At 44.8% G+C, this 21,023-nt stretch overlaps 1 protein-coding gene across 5 annotated transcripts in view; it reads right to left on the reverse strand.

The window, feature by feature from the left end:
- The window catches only part of FIP1L1 (factor interacting with PAPOLA and CPSF1), a 63,836-nt gene that overhangs the window by 12,260 nt on the left and 30,553 nt on the right, over positions 1-21,023 (reverse strand). For all 5 annotated transcript variants that reach the window (XM_066573083.1, XM_066573080.1, XM_066573082.1 and 2 more), the window contains 4 exons: positions 14,757-14,783; positions 11,795-11,849; positions 8,897-8,952; positions 879-1,104 (listed from right to left, as the gene is read on the reverse strand). In XM_066573083.1, coding sequence (XP_066429180.1) covers positions 879-1,104; positions 8,897-8,952; positions 11,795-11,849; positions 14,757-14,783 — 364 coding nt within the window. The remainder of the gene's footprint in view (positions 1-878; positions 1,105-8,896; positions 8,953-11,794; positions 11,850-14,756; positions 14,784-21,023) is intronic.

Below are 21,023 nucleotides of genomic sequence, written 5' to 3' on the forward strand. Positions count from 1 at the left end.
GATGGGGGGGGGATTTTAAATAAAAAAAAAAAAATTTGCAGCACGGTCTATCTTGGAGTTTTTCCGCCCACTATTTTCAATGGCACCTTAAAAGACATTGCATGGCACTCGCATGTTGAGAGATGTGCATTTGAGTGCGATGTTTTCCACTGAACTCAATGGGAAACGTGATCCGCTGATGGTCGTGAAGCACACAACTTCAGATCGCAATGTCACATAAGTGATGCGAGGCGTTTTTGAAAGAAAAACGCTTTGCATCAGCATGAAAAACGCACGCTTGCAAGTGCAATATCGGGCCACGTTTCTCAGCCAGATATTGCGCTCTTGCGTGTGGATCTGGCCTTAATGAAGTGGATTAACTAGGTTGATCTCTTTAAAAATGTTTCACTATAAAAAAAAAAAAAAACACTGGAGAAGTAAAAACACAGTGACTGATACCTATTGGCTGCTGGCTGATATATAGGAAATTACTTATATTTCCACCGTTTGCAGAAGGTATCCCTAACGGCAAACCATCTACTGTCCCTGACCATTACATGGATGCTAATTAGAGATGAGCGAGCGTACTCGGAAAAGCACTACTCGATTGAGTAATGTGCTTTATCCGAGTATCGCTGTGCTCATCCCTGAAGATTCGGGTGCCGCTGCGGCTGACAGGTGAGTCGCAGTGGGGAGCAGGGGAGAGCGGGCGGGAGAGAGGGAGAGAAAGATCTTACCTCCGTTCCTCCCCGCTCTCCCCTGCAGCTCCCCGCTGCGTGCCGACACCTGAATCTTCAGGGACGAGCACAGCGATACTCGGATAAAGCAAATTACTCGAGCGAGTAGTGCTTTTCCGAGTACGCTCGCTCATCTCTAATGCTAATGCAAACTTCTCTCACCTGTTGTAAGCTCCCACACTGGGACTGTGATCACGCTCTCTCTCGCGCTCTCTCTCCCTCTCCCTCGGACGATCACGCTCTCTGTCCCTGTCCCGCTCTCTTTCACGGTCTCTGTCCCTCTCGCGGTCTCTGTCCTTTTCTCTTCGAGGATAGTAGTCCCATGGTTTGGAAGTCTCTACCAGACTGGACCACGGCCCCCCGGACCCCGGCATGTGAGGGAAGGACACTGTAGCAAGACATAAAATACACAACATTAGCATTTCATTCTCAGAAAGCACACAGCGGTGTCTAGACCAAATCAAAAAACATTTTAGAAAGTACAGAAAATCATTTCCGTATGTGTGAATGGGCGTTTACGCAGCATACGCGAGGGGACTTACAATCCATTCAGATTTCTGCACCAATCACTCATATGCGCAACAAACCTACAATGTGCAAACACAGCTTTAGGCCGGCAGCATCATTTAATTACACCGATCAGAGTACATGGGTCCCAAACGACACCCCACCACAAGAAGATTGCAGGTGCCATTCACTAGCCACAGTAACCGGGGGCCTTCTTAAGATCTATGGCGTGCCTTAATAGACTGCCCGTCAGAATGCAGTATAATGCAATACTATGGTATTGCATTATACGCAATGAACGATTAAACAATCATAAGTTCAAGTTCCCTATGGCGGCAAAAGAAAAAAAAAGTACATAAAAATGAGTTTTGAAACCGTTTTTAAAATGAAATGTTTAAGAAAAACTCCACCTTTTCTCTTATTTAACAGAAACTACAGGAGGTCACGCAAAAAATTAGCTTTCACGCAGCAATGTTCATGGAAAAGAAAAAAAGTTATGGCTGTCAGAAGAAGTCAGCATAAAATAAAAAATTTTTAAAGCAGTAAGGCCAGATAAGAAAAAACAAAAAAAAATGGTATTGTAATCATATCAACTCTTAGGATAAACATGTCATTTTTGCTGCAGGGTGTACGCCATAAAAAACAGGACTCCACCCCAAGATGCAGAATTGTGTTTCATTTAAATTTCACTCCACTTAGAATGTTTAAAAAGTTTTTCAGTCCTTTTTATGGTACATTAAAAACTACAACTCTTGTCCCGTAACAACAAGCCCTTAAACAGCAATGTTGATTAGTGTAAAAGAGCTGGGGGAAGGGGGGGGGGGGGGGGGGGGAGGTCCACAAACAGGTTGTACCATGAAAACAAGTTAGCCCCCATCCACAGGGTTGGATATAACTTGCTGATTGTTGGAGATCTGAATGCTGAGACCCCCACCAATCCCAAAAATAGGGGTCTGGAGTAACACTCACATACCAGTTACTGTTCCATTCATTTCAATGGGACTGCGGGAGACAGCCCAGTGCTTGAATTTGATCACCTCTGGCTGTACCACTGAAGTAAATGCAGTGGAGGCGCACACGTCCAACCGCTGCTGCCTTCATTAGTGGATGCTCAAGAACCCTGTTTCCAGGTCAGTGGGTGGCCAAGGGGTTGGACCGCCATTGACCATCAAGTTACCCCTTATATCGCGGGCAGGAGAGAACTTATTTTTGTGGCACAGTCCCTTCAATGTACCATCTAACGATCAGCGTGTGGCAGCATTAGGACTCATTCCTAATTCCAGCGCTCTCATTCACGCAATTCTTTATTCAATACAGATTTTGTGGCACGATATTCCCAAGCTTCCCGCCCGCACCGCTATGTGTGAACAAGGCCTTATAGCAAAAACAGCTAACCCCCATCACACATGCACTATCTCCAGGCACCAGTTTCAAAGCGGGTGTTAATTCAAGAGGATCGGGAAACAAGCCAACAGCGCCATTGAAGACGTAACTACTAATCTGCCAGCTACGCCACTACAAGGCAATGTTAGTGCTATGTATGTCCTGACATTAGATTGTATCAAGACCATTCACACCCAAAACTAGAAATACCAGATGTGCCAGAAAGGGTCTAATCTGGAGTGTGAAGATAACGTGATCCTTACAACTAAAGGATGACGTGGAGGGACTCCAAATCTTACAGCTTACATTACACAGAGAAGTAAGGCTGGCGGACTGCCAGAGGCCCCCTGTATATATGACATACATGACACGGAATGTACAGAACACTTCTATTAATGGACACACATAATAACGTGGCCGACCATCAGTAGTTGTAAGACTATTAGAGGGCATCTAACATGTAGCAGATTTAATGTGAGGTTTCTATAGCAGACATTCGCACCACAGCGGGATCAGCGAGTGTATGACCATTTGTTATTATACTGTATGGGGAACAGACGTTTACTGACTCGGACCACCTTTAAACAAGGTATTATTTCATGACCTCCCTATCTACTGCATTGCCTCCAGATATTTGTCAGCGGATGGGTATGCGAGCAATGAGGGCATCTGCACCAAGCAAACCTAATGCCCGCTAGCCAAATATACTACATGCTTGGCAGCCAAGAGTGGCAAATGGGGCAATGTGGCACTATTGTCCATGGGCCCATAAAAGCCTGGAGAAGGCCGTGTGCAGAGTAAACGTTGCGTTGCTGTAATTTCTGGGATTGCGGTGTATAACTAACAATATATAATAGAGCGTTCAAGACAAACTCCAGGCCGATCTGAAATATTAGCCGTCGGCCTCCATCCTGGCGGCTAAGCTCCATGTTTCCACAGCGCTGATAGCATGCAGAATCCGGTTGTGTTCTGCTTCACCTCCTAATCCCGTCCTCGGAGGATGAAGAGAGGGGTGATAGATTACAGTATGTAGTAGATCCACCTCCTGAGATCCCCTAAATTCTGCGACTACAAGACCTACAATAGCCGATGCCTGCAAGTACATAACCAACTGGGCACGGGCGAACCGTAGGAGTGCAGCAAACTATTAAAAGAAACGGACTGCAGCGTCAAAGTGGAGCAGTTTAATATCCTCTAAATGTCCATCTGCCAATAGTCAAATTCCCCAAGCAGGGAAAGTGGCCAGAAATAGCAAGCAGCAGCTGGATTTGCTGGCCCACTAATTTCCTTGACTTATGATGTCAACAAGATATGTAGGGTCTTCTGGGGCTTTACACGTAAAATGCACACTTATAGATTTGCCTGTATATTAAAGAAATTGCGCTGAAATACGAAGCCCTGCTGACACATTCAGACGGACATTTAAAGGCGATTTCCCACAACTGACATTTATCACCGATCAACAGGAGAGATGATAAAGATCAGATTGCGGAGGGCCCCCATTATGACTAGAGGGGAGATCCCAAGCTCCAGGGTCTTCTGAACTGACAACCAAAGTGTGGAAGAGATTGAAGGGTCCGTCAGCGGAGCATGTCCACGGCAGCTCCACTCAATGTACATGGTGCTACCTGAACCAGGGCGGCCGCTCTACTCGGCTGTCTCCACGGTATATGGAAACAGATGCAATGAGATACAGGGCACCTTTAAAAAGGGGTATTCTGATTAAAAGACTTTTTATTTAAGTTAAAAGTGATAGCTCAGTGGGGGTCCGACCTCTGGGAACGCACCAATCCCAAGCACTGTGGTCCCGTTTCCACTGTTGTCCACACTTCTGGGCAACTTCTCCAACCGTAGTGACATTATGGAATGGAGTTTAGGTTGTGCTTGTGTATCCTTTGTTCTCCACGGGGGAAACAATGCTATCAGCACTCCCCGTGGAGAACAACTGATGAAACTGATTGCTAAAATCAAGCTCACTTGATTGTAACGATCAGCGAAAAGAGCCCGAAATGCGGGTGCCCTGCGCCCATTTACACGCACCAATTATTGCTAAAACGATCGCCGATGAGCAAAGTTTTAGCGATAATCTTCCACTGTAAATGGGCCTTTAGTAATCCATAAGCACCCCGAGACCTCATTGTGTTGGGGGTCGATGGGGTGCAGTGGTAGCCACCTATCTCTGTAAAACACTCAAGGGGAATTAAGACTGACCTTTCAAACGCCGGTCTTCATGCCATTTCCCTCAGTGCACAATGCGGCTAATATATAGAGAGGCACATTCCTCTTCATATTTTAGGCACATCTCGAAACCTCCGTGCGCCCATACAGCCACATACTTGGCATACATTTCTGGCATAATTTACGCCACGTTCTGGCATAAATTATACAGAAATGTGTCAGTCTGGGGTGAAGCCCCCCCCCCTCTCAACAAGCCACGCCCACGTTTAATGAAAATGATGGATTGCGGCGTAAACTGCCAAAAGGAGCAACATTTTTGTGGAAGCCTCGGGAAAAATTTTGCAACTTTATTACAGCAGAAACTTGAGCAAAATATTTTGTAAAGGTTCCCCTTCGATACCACGTACAGATCCAGCATTAACCGCCACATCGAGGGCTGCATTGCAAATGTGTTTAGTAAAAAACTTGCAAACACATGAAAATCACATGGAAAATTTTAACGCATTTTTGTGATTTTCATGCACAATTTATCAGTTTTATACGCTCTGCGCTCCCCAGTTTTTGCATTTCAACTACTCCCCCTAGTTACAGGCATTAAAAATGCACCCCACTTGCTTGCAAATTCCTCTAATAGAAAATACCGAGGGATTCTTGAACAAGAATCGCACAAAAATATGACATACAGCGATCTTTCCAACTGACAACCAATCTAAGAACAATCGCTGGTGTGAATTGCTGAATGGGTCCAATCTCGGAATCTGACAGAACACGCACAGAATATCACCAGTGTGAATACAGCCTAAGGCTTTATTCACCATCCGTATATACGCAGCTAATTAAGCTGCTTTAAAAAAAAAAAAAAAATCACGACCGTCTGAAGCATTGGATTATAATTAGAGATGAGCGAGCGTACGCGGAAAAGCACTGCTCGCTCGAGTAATTTGCTTTATCCGAGTATCGCTGTGCTCGGGTTTGAAGATTCGGGTGCCGGCACGGAGCGGGGAGCTGCAGGGGAGAGCGGGGAGGAACGGAGGGGAGATCTTTCTCTCCCTCTCTCCCGCCCGCTCTCCCCTGCTCCCCGCTGCGACTCACCTGTCAGCCGCAGCGGCACCCGAATCTTCAGGGACGAGCACAGCGATACTCGGATAAAGCCAATTACTCGAGCGAGTAGTGCTTTTCCGAGTACGCTCGCTCATCTCTAATTATAATGTATTCATTTAGATGAGTGAGTTTTTGGCGCATAAAAAAAAAAATTGCGCCGGAAAAAAAAAAATAGGACATTGGCCACAAAAACCAGCGACCGATTAAATACAGCAACTGAAAGGGATAGATCTTGTCCTATCTTTTGGCGAGATGCGCTGGAGTGTCTCAGACGTCTATGGAAGCTGGAAAAAAAGGAGGGGGAGGGAGGTTAGCTGCCCCCAACGCTGGGAAAAGAAAACAGGAGCCTCTATTTAGGCATTAGCAGCGATTCGGGGGATTTCTGCTGATCGAGAGATTTCTGCATATCAGCGTATTTGTTTCGATATGCCGCAGCCCGTGCAAATGGACGAGGAAATGGTAATTAAGATCGGGACTTTCCTTTAGCTGAGTATTGCCATATCTAAGGGTGAAACAACTGGAAGTAAAGGTTTCTCAGACCCCGGCTGTTGAGAGGCAGGGAAGCTCCAGCTATTTCCAACACAAGTTGAGTGCTCCATAAGGAGATGTACGGCCCCGGTTAGCACCCCTCAGGGACCCTAGTACTGCTCAATGCAAAATGATACATTTCTAACCTTTAAATGGTGACTTACGGTGTAACACTACGGAGCCGACACCACTTCTGTATTTTGGCGTTATCCATTCTAGAAGTATGTAGATTGATTTTTTTAAAGCAATTAAAATTAACCCCTTAGTGACTGAGCTTTTTTCCATTTTTGTTTTTTCCTACTCCCTTTTAAAAAATCGTAGCTCCTTTATTTATCCATCGACGTCGCTGTATGAGGGCTTGTTTTTTGCGGGACAAGTTGTATTTTTCATTGGCACTATTTATTGTACCATATAATGTACTGAAAAACTTTTAAAAAATTCTTAGCGGAGAGAAATGGAAAAAAAAAAACGACATTCCACCATATTTCGGTGCGTCCTGTTTCTACGGCGCACAAACTGCAACAAAAACGACCTGATATTTTTATTCTATGGGTCAGTACGATTACTACGATACCAAACTTATATCGTTTTTTTTTTTTTGCTGTAGTACTAATTTTTTTCAATTATTTTCTGCGGTCATTTTGTGCGTGCGATAACTTTTCTATTTTTCTGTCGACGTAGTTGTGCAAGGGCTCAATTTTTGCGGGATGTCCTGTAGTTTCCGATAGTATCAATTTGGAATACATACAACTTTTTGATTGCTTTTTATTGCATTTTTTCTGGAAGACAGGGTAACTAAAAAAGTGTATTTCTGGCATTTTTTTTTTTTTTTCGGACGACGTTCACCGTGCAGGAAAAATAATGCGCTACTTTGATAGATCGGACTTTTACGGACGCGGCGATACCAAATACATATTTTTATTTTATGATTTAGATTTTTTAGTAATTGATATGGCAAAAGGGGGGTGATTTAAACTTTTATAACTTTTTTTTTTTTTTTTTACTATTTAAAAAACTTTATTGATCTTTTTTTTAACTTTACTTTGAAGTCCCCCTGGGGGACTTTAACATGCGATGCTTTGATCGCTCCTGCAGTATGACGTAATGCTATAGCATTACGTCATACTGCTTTTTTACAGGCAGTCTATCAAGCCACCCTGTGTGGATAGCTTGATAGGCAGTCTGCTAAGGCAGCCCTGGGGCCATTCATTAGGCCCCCGGCTGCCATGACACCTGCACGGATCCCCCGATCTCACCGCAGGGGGGCCGTGCGGGACCCCCAAACAGCGTTCGGGGGATTTAAATGCCGCTGTCAGAATTGACAGCGGCATTTAAAGGGTTAATAGCCGCGTTCAGCCGAGCGCGGCTATTGCCCGCGGGTGTCAGCTGTAATAAACAGCTGACGCCCGCGCTGTATGGAGGGAGATAGCGGCGCTACCTCCCTCCATACACGTCCTGCAGCTGCAGGACGTAAAAACACTATAGGGTGGTCACTAAGGGGTTAATAGGTACTCTATACTGTTACAGCAGAGTCATCGGTATTAAGGGGAACCTGTCAGCAACGAGGAGCCCCATAAATTACATTATGGGGCTCAAATGTGAGGGAATGGAGTCCGGGAAATCAGCGCATGCACTTCTAAGTAGTCGGGGCTCTTGTCTGCGTCATTGATCTCTATGGGTGAATGCATGCACACAGCCTTTGGGGGCACAGTGCAGGAATGGGGGACCTGGTAAGTGTATAAAGCAGCTTCCTACACGTTTGCATTAAAATCCGTTACATCCGCAAAAGAAGGATGCTTTTTTTTTTTTTAAACTGTGTGGCCTCAGTATTCAGTCAGTTGTTGTTTTTTTATTTTTGTGTGCCATATGTATTCTACATCCGCAAAAAAATAAAAACGAAACCAACCCCCTTTTTTTTTCTGCAGCTCTCAAGATAAACAGACAGCACACGGACAGCATACGGACTGCATCGGAGTGTTGGCAGTTTTTTTTTAATTTAATCTCCATTGTCTTTAATGGTCTTGTCCCCCCCCAAAAAGCATCAGAATAGCGAATGCGATGGTATTTCATGCAGTCTGTGTGAAGAAATATGGTAGTTTGTGTTGCCGCATAGAATAGTATGGATCCGTACGCCACTGGTGTGCCGCGGCCTAAGGCCTCATGTCCACTTCAAAAATACAATCTGCCGCGGATTCGCTTTAAATGGTACTTTTTTTGCATGCAGATATCTGCACACATTCCTATCAATGTGATAGCAATGTTGCTGATCCGCGGCAAAATGGAGCATGCTGCGTTTTTTCTCCCGCACGTGAAAAACGCAATTTTTTTTAAATGTCATCCGCGGGTGCAAAAATCTATTTAATGGACCGCGGATGTCCAATGATTCTCTATGGGCAAAATCAGCTGCGGAATCCACAATTCCATTTCGCTAGTGGACATGAGGCCTAAGTGTGAGGTTCAAAGTCAGAGCCAAATCCACTTACCGCTACCATACGGGAATGCTGGTGTGGAGCGCCCATCGTATCCGGAGGAATGACCACTAGAAGCAGAAAGCATTCATAAGTATCCATATACAACCAGATGCAACTATTTACATTCTTCTAATTGTATTTTACAAGACCTTTTCTGGAAATCCCATTCTGTAATCCATACAAACTTCTGCTTTCATTCAATCAACCAGCCACTTAGCGATATACATGTGTTTAACCCTTTCCAATCTACTGTCTGACGTCTAAAGACATTATTATTTTGAGGCTGTACAGCTCCGATGTTGGAAGACGTCCATCAGGGTTCTCTTACTGTATATTGCCAGCCTCTCTGCTGTTGGAGCCTATCCAACGTGTCACCTGCAGTACTGGCTTTAGCCAGCAGATAGCGCCATTTTATAACGGCAGAAAAAGAGTAAGCCCCCTAGGAAAACGAGGATACAAACTGGATTGGAAAGGGTTAAAAATTACATCCCGTCAGATGAAAGCAATAAGGCTGTAGTGAGAGAGTTCAATCTTTCAGACCACATCAGGTGTGTTATATGGCTTTAGTGTTGCGTATGTACAGAGAAAGTCAATGGAAGAGCAACGTGACTGCGGATTGTGGTGTGATCGAGCAAAAACATGCAGTGAGAGGGTGTGCTATGGCTATAAATAACGTCGACGAAAGGGGTCGGAGAAGGATGCCAAGAATTGCTCTGCCAATTAGGCGATACAGTCAAGCAAATTTCAGCTTAATGCCGGTGCTCTAACTAACGTGTCTGAATGTACAACTTGTTGTTCCTTAGCACAGATGGGCGATAACAGCACCGGACCAGTTGCATTACTATTACTGGCAGGATTTGACACGAGCAGCATGAATTGATGACCCCTTCCTGTCCGGTATCAATAGTGCAGGCTGGTGAAGTAATGGTTTTCTTGGCACACCATGGGTCCTCGGATTTCTGTGGATGGATGCTATGACAAGTTGCTACTATTCACGAAGTAGAAGTTCAACTCACTTCTAGATGGGTATCTCTAATAAAGTGGACAATCCATGTATATTGGTAGGTGGGTGGATTTCGGTAAAGCAGGGTGTTTGTATTTAATCATCATATACAACTTCTAGAAATCTTGTTTGTAAAAAGTATCATTTCAGAAACCGTTTGCATCATAAATGGGGAGTATTTCCTGCCACATCCCTCACACCAGCTGCTGCCAAGTAGAAATCAAGATAAGTCCCAGTAAGTTGTAAGGTGAACACGCAGAACAGCCTGCAGACCATGTGCTTCATGTATACAAGAGCCGCAAACCGGATGCAGGAACCACTCAAGTGCTGTCAGCAAACACTCCAAAGCCTGGCACGTTCTATCATACAGTGCAGCACGCTGGTTCCAGGTATTGCGTCACACACAACTTCTCTCAGTGCTTCCACTGAAGCCCAGGGAGTTTCCATTCTGTGCCAGTACAGACCTCTTTGTAGTTCAGACTTTCTGGGAACTTAAAAGGCTATGGACATCTTTGGGGAAATATTTTTTTTTTACACTTAAATGTAAGTATTTTGGGTTGGCAATCATTTTTGCGACAGGGTCTTACTAAACATTTTGTCTTCAGCAGCTTCTACATATCGCTGTATAGCAGAAGCTGCAGAAAGACTTTCACTAGCGGATCAGTGAGCTCGTCCGTCAGCTCAGTCTCCCGTCCAATCTTTTCCCTCTTGAACAAACTTCTAAGTTGATTTATGACCGAAACAAAACTCATCTTTATTATCATCAATCAGCTTTAGAAGAGCGTACGGCAAGAAGAGGAGGGGGCTGGAGACCCAGACGTCAGGATTTACTAGTGAACAGCTTTCTGCAGTTTTTAGGTGATGCAGAAAACAAAACAAACAAAAAAAAATTTTACAATTTTTTTTTTAAATGAAAACCTATAGCAAAAACACACACATTCAGGTCAAAAAACAATGCAAATGTAAGATGGAACAATGCCTCTACAGCGCCACCTATTAGAAGACAGCATTCCTGCAAGTCAATGTCAGTGCTTTTAACAAGCCTTGTAACAATGACTGGGCATATAAGCCAGTCTTCTCCAGAGGATAACCATGTTTAGACAGACTGATTTAGGGTTTTCGCCCCTCATCAGTGTACAGCAGGCTGCTGGCTGGCAGGGTGAAAGGCCAATGATGTGGATTGGGAGGGGGAAAGTTTCGCCTTGTGGAGAGCACCTAGTAGGTGTGAAGAGACTTGTAAGTCCATGCATGCTCCTCTGGGAAATTTATAGAAAGATGGACCAGCACCTCTATAGCGCCACCTATTAGAAGGCAGCATTCCTGTAAGTCAATGATTGACCTCCAACCCACGTCATAAGCCTCTCTTCCAGCAACCTACTGTACACTGATGAGGAGCAAAAACGCCTACAGTAGGTTGCTGGAAGAGAGGCCTATGACGTGGGTTGGAGGTCAATCATTGACTTACAGGAATGCTGCCTTCTAATAGGTGGCGCTATAGAGGTGCTGGTCCATCTTTCTATAAATTTCCCAGAGGAGCATGCATGGACTTACAAGTCTCCTCACACCTACTAGGTGCTCTCCCTAAGGAGAAACACTACCTCTCCCAATCCCAAGCCAAAAATATATATAAGTAATGGAAAATAAAATGCCCCTAAAGGTGTCCATAGCTTGTGAGTCAGAAGGTTGGCCCCATCTATAATTTCATCAGTCAGCACCTATAAACGTTCCTTTAACAGAATTAGAAAGAAACCACATATGCTGCTCAGGCCGAGTCTCTTGACCAATGGCTCCCAGGCGAGGGTCCGATGGCCCCCCACAAAACATCAGAAAAGTGGTGGTAGTCACCAACAAAAATCTAATGCCCCATGGCTTGTCTATGAGATACAGTAGTAACACAAATAACGTACCTTTCTATTGTTGGTATGAGAGAAGGTGGCGGCCCGCCATGTGGAGGGGGGAAACCTGAAATAATCACATACCACATTATTATATATGTACCGCCACGAATCTCAGCAATGTGACAGGCACTAGTGATGGCAAATACAGCAACTTTACAGGGGTTGTACCAAGATCACAAGCTATCCTCTATCCACAAATTAGGGAGTAACTTTGTGATCGTGGGGGTCCTAGCAGTGAGACCCCCACCGATCCCAAGAACGGGTGTCTGGTGTCCTCCTAACTGTGGGCTTATTATTTCCGTCAGCCATGTTGCAATGAATTCAGCGCCGACCGCACATGCTTGGCCAGCGCTCCATTCATTCTGATGTCAATGCGGCTGGAGAAGCGACCCTACAGTGACAGAGGGGGGCATGCAACCTCTGTTTTCGAGATCGATGGGGGACTCAGCAAGGATCACTTGTGATCCTGGTACAACTTTTTTAGAAGACTATTAGAAAATCTAGATCATCCCAGTAAAGGAGGCAATTTTAGTTTTAAGGTCCGAAGAATGTTGTTGTTGGGCAGGATAGGAACTCCTTGCAAGGAAGTTTAGGCCCTCCTCCTGCAGCAAGGGGGCCATTATTGTAGAAAGCATTTTTGAATAGTTCTATTTATATCATTATTTTCTGAGGGGAAGCCAAAAGTTTCTCTAGGAAAATAATGTTATTTCCGCGAAGTCCTCGTTACAGCATACACTTGGTATTTTTACACTTTTTTTTTTCTATACAGCTTATACCTCATCCCATGTGTGTTGTGAACCCGGTCTAGGATCATTACACAGCAGGTTTTTGTTACAGTATCAAAGATACCCGACTGTCGTCCCAGCGATAATCACTCTTGCGCTTCTAAGGAACGATCATCGCTCAGTGAATGCAGGTGGATTGGGTCGGGGATAGTTCTAGCCCGCCCGTCTCCATTCACAGTAAGCAGGCAGTCGTTCCTAAGACCTCACGCCCACGGGCAGATATTTGCCGCGGAATCCAAGGCAGGCGTTTGCACTGTGGATCCACAGCAAATACCGCCCGTAGCATGCTGTGGGAAATCAACTCTTCCAGCACACTTATCGAAACAAACAGCAGTTTACGCAAGTGGAGGAAAAAATGGATTTTTTGCGCGGAGTCCACGCGGATGGCTTTCACTGAAATCAGTGGAAGCCATCCGATTCTCGGCCCTTCCACAATTGAGATTGCGAAAAGGATGTGGGATAAGTAGGAGTTTAAAAAAAAAAACAAAAACAAACAAAAAAAAAAAAAACTGTACTGCGCATGTCTGACGGCGAGCCATGCAGACCATCCGCAGTACAGATGTAAATGAAAGTAAGCAGGGACACGCGGACACCACTGCTCCCAGGGCTGGATTCCCCTGCAGCATTCCGCATGTGGAATCCGGCTCTGCCGTGTGCAGGAGGCCTTAACCCTTTCCAATCCACTGTCTGACGTCTAAAGACATTCTGATTGAAGCCTGTACAGCTCTGATGTCGGAAGACGTCCGGCAGGGTATTCTTACTGTGTATTACTAGATGCTCTGTTGTCGGGGGCCTCTCTAGCATATCACATACCGCAGTACTGGCTCTAGCCAGCAGATGGCACCATTGTATAATGGCAGAAAGAGAAAGCCCCCTAGGAAACCCTGAATCCAAAATTGGATTGCAAAGGGTTAAGCAGTAACTGCCTGTTTACACGGAATGATCCCTAGAGTTTAGTTGTCTGCATGCTCAAACTGAACAAACGAAGAGCGAACACGTTGTTGTTGAGTCGCTGCATGCATTTACACGGAATGATAATGGTTCAGATTCTCGCTGGAATCCCAACCATAATCGTTCTATGTAAAAGCACCTTTCGGCTTTCTCACAGTACAATTTTCCCTCCAGTGTCGGTTCCATCTCAGAGTTCTGTCTTCAATGCAGAAAACTGCAAAAGGACAGAACTACAAGGTTTAATGTGCGAGAATGCGGTCTCAGATCCAAGTGGTTTCCATCCCCGTCAGTCTTTGTAGCTAAATAGAAAAGCGCCAAAGATGACAAGCTGCTTTTCTATTCAGCCTAAAAGCCTGACAGGTCGGAAATAGTGAAAAACAAACCAAAAAGAGGTCTCCGTCTCAGACATCAAACCACGCGGTTCTGACCTGGTTTCTGTCTCTATGCAGCTTTCTGCAAAGATGACGGAAACTCGCGACAGAGGGGGGAGCAAGAAGTGAAAAATGTCATACGAAAGAAGCCTTAGGCCGCTCTCAGGCGGTTTTTACAGCGTTTTAGAAGCCCGCTAAAAGCACTGTACTGAGCTCCGTTGATTTCACTGGGGATCCTCAGATGAGTTTTAGCGCAGAGTTTCTAATGCCGCACTAAACAATGCAATCTGTTCTATTTCAGTGCGTTGCGGCGCTTTTTAAAGCACCACATTACCCATCGCAATGATAGGGTGTTGAAGGAGTTTGGAAACGCTGTTCCAAAACACTATAAAACAGCACGTTTTTACAAACACTCATTCCCATGGCTGTATGTGGAAACGCTGAATCGCACAGCGTTACACCACTGTGCGACCTGGCTATCTTGTCATATGGCAATGATTGTGCACGGCACATGGACAGCATCTTTCACGTCCACGGTCATGCGCGGTGTAACATTTTTTTAAAATTCCCTGTTCTGACCAATAGCGGCATTGCTTATGCAAACGCCACCCATACGAAACGTGTTGCATATAGACAGCGTTGAATGCACAACCCATAGAGAATAGGGTCATACGTGGTTAAATAGAACATTGTGTTCTTTACATGCAGTGTATATACCCTAATGTGAACGGATCAACGTATTTTTATTGACTCCATTAACCAGGTAATACATGGTGAATGAGCCCTTACCGTGGCACAAGGGTAGATCTAGAGAAAACAGAAGGGTTGGGTTTACAGGACGCCAACATACAGTAAGTTACATACCTGGTGGCGGCACGGTGATGGGTATTCCTAGGAAAAGAATATATAAAAAAAATCATTAATTCAGCTCAAATCCAACTAGATCATCATTACTTAGAATTGAAGTCCTTAGGCCGCGTTCACAATATGCTGCGCGTGCGTTTTACAGCGGTTTTGCAGCGTGGTTACCACCCAAATGACTTACAGATGAAACAGGTTAAAGAAAAAGTGTTGCCCGTTAACTTGGCATCTAATATCCGCATTGCAAAACCGCAATCTGCAGTAAAACGCTTGTGGTCGCAGCACAGTCCTGCCACATGTGAACACGACCTTAAGGTACCTTTACATTGTACGACTATTGGCCAATAATCATTCAAAAGAGCGAATGCAAACAACAGTCATTCAACGTAAGCATGGCCACCAACAGGCCGATGAGCACCAAGTCGCTAGACAGTAGTAAGCTGAAACTGAACGACATCTGGCGTTAAGTCATACTTACTATTTCAAAAACTTGTAGAGATGAGCGAGCATGCTCGGATAAGTCTGTTACTTGAGCGAGCCTCGCTCTTCTCGAGTAACTGCATTCTTGTACGAGCATGCTCGGGAGGGGGGCAGCAATGGAGAGGGAGAGAGAGATCTCTCCCCCACCCCCCCTGAGAACGCTCGGTAAAAATGCAGTTACTCGAGAAGAGCGAGGCTCGCTCAAGTAACGGACTTATACGAGCGTGCTCGCTCATCTCTAAAGACTTGCGAAAAAATTTGCAGGAGGACCCCATCTTGACATCCAGGCAAACCGCTAAAGGCCAATCATCGCTTGGTGTAAATGCAAACAGATGGCTGTCGTTCGCATGTTTCAATGCCTTCCCTTAGCGATGAACTGAGTGATAGTTGCTCCGTGTAAAAGGTACCGTTGCAGTTTTTTGAGCCAAACACAGCAGTGGACACAAAAGCCAAGTATCAGGCGATCATGTTCCCTTTTAGATATACTTCTGGCTTTGGCTTAAACAAAACTGCATCATAAACTGCATGTGTGATTGCAGCCTTTAAAAAAAAAAAAAAGCCACACTTTTCCCAAGGTGCTCTGGGGTTCGGGAATATTCAAGACTGGCAATCTCGGCACAGATAGCAATCTAAATCGGATGTAAAACTAGGAAAAAAAAAAATAAGTTTAAGGAACTGTAAAAGTGCAGGTATAACATACTTATCGCTTAGCGTCTACAGCCATGCACATGCCACATAAACGACCCGGAATCAACGTGAAATATCTGGGATTCATTAGTTAAAATCATTTCAAATTAAAATTGGTTTCCAAGCAACATGAGTTTACCAGAATTTTTGTGTTTGAAGAGTTTTTTTTTAGTTTTTAATAGAAGTCTTGGATATTAGAAAGCAAGGGGAGTGGTCTAATAACGAGACCGTCGCTTCTAAAATGCAGCTGCGGAAGCAATTAGCTGCTCGCTCTCGGCTCCGCTTCTGCAAACTCTGCAGCCAGTCAGTCATTTCCCTGCGCAGTCGCTGTAGGAAAACTAATATTACACAGCGGCCATGCATAATGAATGGTGTGCATGTACACTCGGCGGCAAAAAAAATAAATAAAATCAAGCCCCTAGAAGCACCATGCAGTCACATCTCAGGCAGATATGATTAGATGAATGGTCTGCCGCCTGAGGCCCTAGAAGTGGTTCTACCCTCGGCCTATAAAGAGGCTCTCAGAGGCTACTTGGGGGTAGATCTTGTTGACCATTAGACACCTCTACGACATGATCAAAGAGATTTCACCCAGTTCTGACCAGACTGTTAGGAGGTGTTTGGACCAGTGGATGGGTGAGGGCACACAAGGCGACCGGGCTCAGGATGCCCTCGACAGACCACCAGGTGAGAGGATTGTCCAACAAGCACGAGCACCTCCAACTGTTTTATTGCCAGCCATCCAGAGACAGGTGGCGCCATCGTTACACCTGTGTCTGTCGGAACCACTTCCAGGCACTTGGTTTCATGACATTTGGTCTCTCCGTGCCCATTACTTGTACTGCCTTTGACAAAGTGAACTAAGTACAAGCAGTCACCACTTGGTTTTGACTCAGCTTGTACTTCGTTCACCTTATTTGTGGTGTTACTTTCATAAATGTGTTTTACAAGTCAAAGTCCTTGTGACCCATATATACCTCCCTGCCATACGGAGATTTGTTATGCACTTTAAATTTCCATTCAATGGATTCCTAGCCTTCTTATGTGTTTTGTGATATCCATTTTGTGTGTTTTACATTTTTTGGCTTCATACTCTTTTCTTTTCTGTTTTGCCATTGAGTGCTGGAGTAGCCCTTATATCATCCTCATCATGGCGGAGCATTGAGTTATAGTGCCGAGTATGCCTGGACCCGTTACCAAAAGCATACAGGATTGAGTAGTATGGGCCCATCTTGTAGTTTGTGTTTTGCTTAGCTAAGCGTTCTTAAACAGTTATGGATGTAAAGGCTCTGGATAAGTCCTGGCTATTACCCTTAGAACAGGGTTTTAAAGAAGATTATCTTGATTTTAGATCAGCAGAGTAGAGATATTGGGGGATTGATTGATAAACTGAAAGTGTTACCCCTTTGCAATCCAATTTTGGAATCAGGGTTTCCTAGGAGGCTTTCTCTTTCTGCCATTATACAATGGCGCCATCTGCTGGCTAGAGCCAGTACAGCGGTATGGGACATGCTGGGGAGGTGCCCCCCAACAATAGAGCAGCCAGTAATCTACAGTAAGAATACCCTGCTGGTCATCTTCCAACATCAGAGCTGTACAGCCCCTTTAATCAGAATGTCTTTAGACGTCAGACAGTGGATTGGAAAGGGTTAAGGGTCATTTCCACCAGACAATTACCATTCAAAATTTGTTCAAACGAACTAAAGTGAGCGATAATCGTCCTGTGTAAAAGCCAAAAAATTAGTTTACAATTCATTGACTTCTAGTTATCGCTGACTGAGTCAGGATAAAAAAAATTGTGGTATTCTCGCTGAGTGAAAACGCTCCACATAGAATGTAAAGAGCTGAGTGAGAAGCCCAAGATCCAGCGGTGAACTCAGCCTGTGCGAGTGCCAACGACCTTAGCGGTGAGGTCATCCCATCTACATAGGACATAACTCATAGAAGAGCCAAGCCCTGGTGGAACAGAGCTTTCCTGTAGAGATATGCCACGAAAGGCCCGATCTCTAGGGGATTACTTGTCCACACTTTACCATCATTGGTCATTGATGATGAGGATTTTGAGGGACGATCGGAGGAGCTGGCTAATACTTCCTCCAAAGGATTTACGGAGCTACTTTTACAATTAGATGGAACCACACTTCTCAAATCTAAAGAAATTGAAGAGATTCACAACCATATTGGTAGGGACGTCTCCAGGGAAGTTCTGGATAAACTGAAGGGCAAACTGGATGAAGATCTCCAGAAGTGGGAACAAAAAAAGGGGAAAAAAAAGTTTTAAACGGGACATTACTGACCGACAAGATGGCCGTATTTACAGATGGAAGACAATCAGAACTCCGATTGGTAGACGGTCCAGCGTTAAAGATCATACACTTCACATTGCGATTCTCGCAGAATGAAGGACATGGCACTGCTTGGCCAATTTATCTTTGACTATCCACCTACAAGAAATTAGTTATGTTTGACGTTTTGGTGATATTAGATGGGATCTGTATGGAGCTGGTCATATTTTAGTCTCCGTCATTATACACTAATATTAGACATCAGAGAAAAAATACCGTACAAGCAGCACTCATTCGTTGCCCTGCAAGGGCAGGATCCAGGGGTGCACAGCCTCAGTCGGAACCCGAACCACGATTTCACAATCCAAGGAGAAAGTGAGGTGTAGAGGCGGCACGGAGATGCAGAAAAATACAACAAACTTTATTCCTCCGTCATAAAATTGGGCTGCAACGTTTCGACCAGTCTCCTACTGGTCTTAGTAAAGCATAACCAGCCAAATGCAACAATACATGGTATAAAAGTAACACCCAACAGAAACCTCAACCAATACATACACAGAATACACAGCTGTAGATGATGTCCTGATGGCATACATAAATAAAATCCAATGGAGGTGTCAAGTTCTGGAGTATGACACTGCAGCCTCTCGCGAGATCCCGGTAACTCCCGCGGGGTGAGTACTGGTAGACGCCGATAGTGTCTGAATATGAAGGAGGCGACGAAGTAGCACATACCGGATGCGACAGGTGAAGTTTTAATTTATGTATGCTATCAGGACATCATCTACAGCTGTGTATTCTGTGTATGTATTGGTTGAGGTTTCTGTTGGGTGTTACTTTTATACCATGTATTGTTGCATTCGCTGGTTATGCTTTACTAAGACCAGTAGGAGACTGGTCGAAACGTTAGCCCAATTTTATGACTGAGGAATAAAGTTTGTTGTATTTTACTGCATCCGAATATTCGACATCAGGATGGGCTGGAGGCAGTCAGCTTCTTCCTCGGACTACCAACTGGGACAGCAATTTATGTTTTTGTTTGTTTTGGTTTTTTTTTTTTACAACTTTTGAGGCTTATTTTAAAAACACCAAATATTTAAATGGTAAAATAATTGTTTCCTTCAGAAGCAGGGGACTGCTATGGGGGCAGCTTGTGCCCCCTTGTATGCCAATCTCTCCTTTGGCTTCTGGACGAGGGAGATTTTTCACGGTAAGAGTGTACAAGCCACGGACCATGTATTATGTTAGTTGCGTTACATTGACAATTCATTATTTATTTGGCAATGGCCAGAGGATGAGTTGACGAGGTTTAGGTCTCATCTAAACCAGAATGATCTGAATATTAAAATGGACATATCAATATAACAGATCACAGAGTGAATTTCTGGACAACGTAATTGAGAAAGATTCTGACAACGTACTGCGGACCTTCGTAAGCAGACCTTGATTAGCTCATTACTACATGCTTCTCCCTTTCATACTTCACCCAGGATTAGGGCTATCCCAGTTGGGCAAACTCTCGGAAGCCAAACTCAAACAGCAGGCAGACAACCTTGGGGATAGGTTTTAGGCAATGTGGATAGAGTGGGAGGTCTATCCGTAAGGGGTATAGACCGGTCAAAATGTCTCCTAGGTCCGAATTATTACAATCTAATGAAAAGTCAAAGACATCAGATGGTTATATCCGGTTTATTTTAACCTTCAATACCAAATGGGGTTAAAAAAAAACACTCAATTTTGATCAAGTATTGGCCAACATTGCAGTCTGACCCAGTATTGTCCTCAGTATTGTACTTTCTGACAGACCCCTGATGACAGAGTCGTAATCTTAGCAACATACTCGTCAGTAGGCATTGTGCTACCAGATATAGAAATGCATTTACTTCTGATGCACCCTAAGGCCGCCTGCACACGGGCGGAAATCCCGCGGCGTGATTTCCCGCGGCGGGATTTCCGCCACTGAACGTTTGCATAGGAGTGCATTACAATACGCACTCCTATGCAGACGGCCGCGGTTTGGCCGCGCGAAATCTCGGCAAACCGCGACATGTCCTATTTTTGTGCGGGGCACGCACTCACTCGGCCGCCGGCTCCGGTCTGCGCATGCGCCGGCTGCGCCGCAGCCGGCACATGAAAGAGCCGGGGCCGCCAGGCACGGGCGAGTACGCGCTCGTCCCTGCAGGCTCTCGGGTCGGGTCCCGCGGCGAGAATTCTCGCTGCCGGATCCGACCCGCTCGTCTGCAGGCGGCCTAAAGGGGATGTTTCCCATGTGGTGACTGCATTGTGTGTAAAAACATACTACATTCCAGCCGACGGTGGCAGGAAGGAGGTATGGGAGTATTTGTTTGTCACCCCTTGAGAAAGGAAACAAAACACTCGGAGGGGTGTCTCCTGGCTCCATTGGTGGGTACTTTTCCAGCATGTTTGAGGCTTGCACTTAGTTTACCTTATTTCTGCGTAGTATTACTGTCATTTATGTATGTGTTTTACAAGTTAGTCTCCGGGACCCATATACCTCTCTGCTGGAGTTATACGAAGATTTGTCATGGACTTTAAATCCCAGTTTAATGAATCCTTGGTTTTATTTTAGCCATATATTGTTTGTGATACCGTATGTATTTTACATGTTTTCATGATAAATTGTTTGATTTTGCACTTTTTTTTACCCCCTCTTTGTTTTAACTGAGTGCTGGAATAGTTTTATATTCTCATCATGGGGGAGCATTGACTTATATAGTGCCGAATATGCCTTTATTACTAAATCCCGCATGCTTTGGCATGCGCCCATATCCCAATAGTGGTATCTCTATAGGGAGGG

Source organism: Eleutherodactylus coqui, chromosome 7 (genome assembly GCF_035609145.1).
Source record: "Eleutherodactylus coqui strain aEleCoq1 chromosome 7, aEleCoq1.hap1, whole genome shotgun sequence".
In the NCBI taxonomy this organism is placed as follows: Eukaryota; Metazoa; Chordata; class Amphibia; order Anura; family Eleutherodactylidae; genus Eleutherodactylus; species Eleutherodactylus coqui.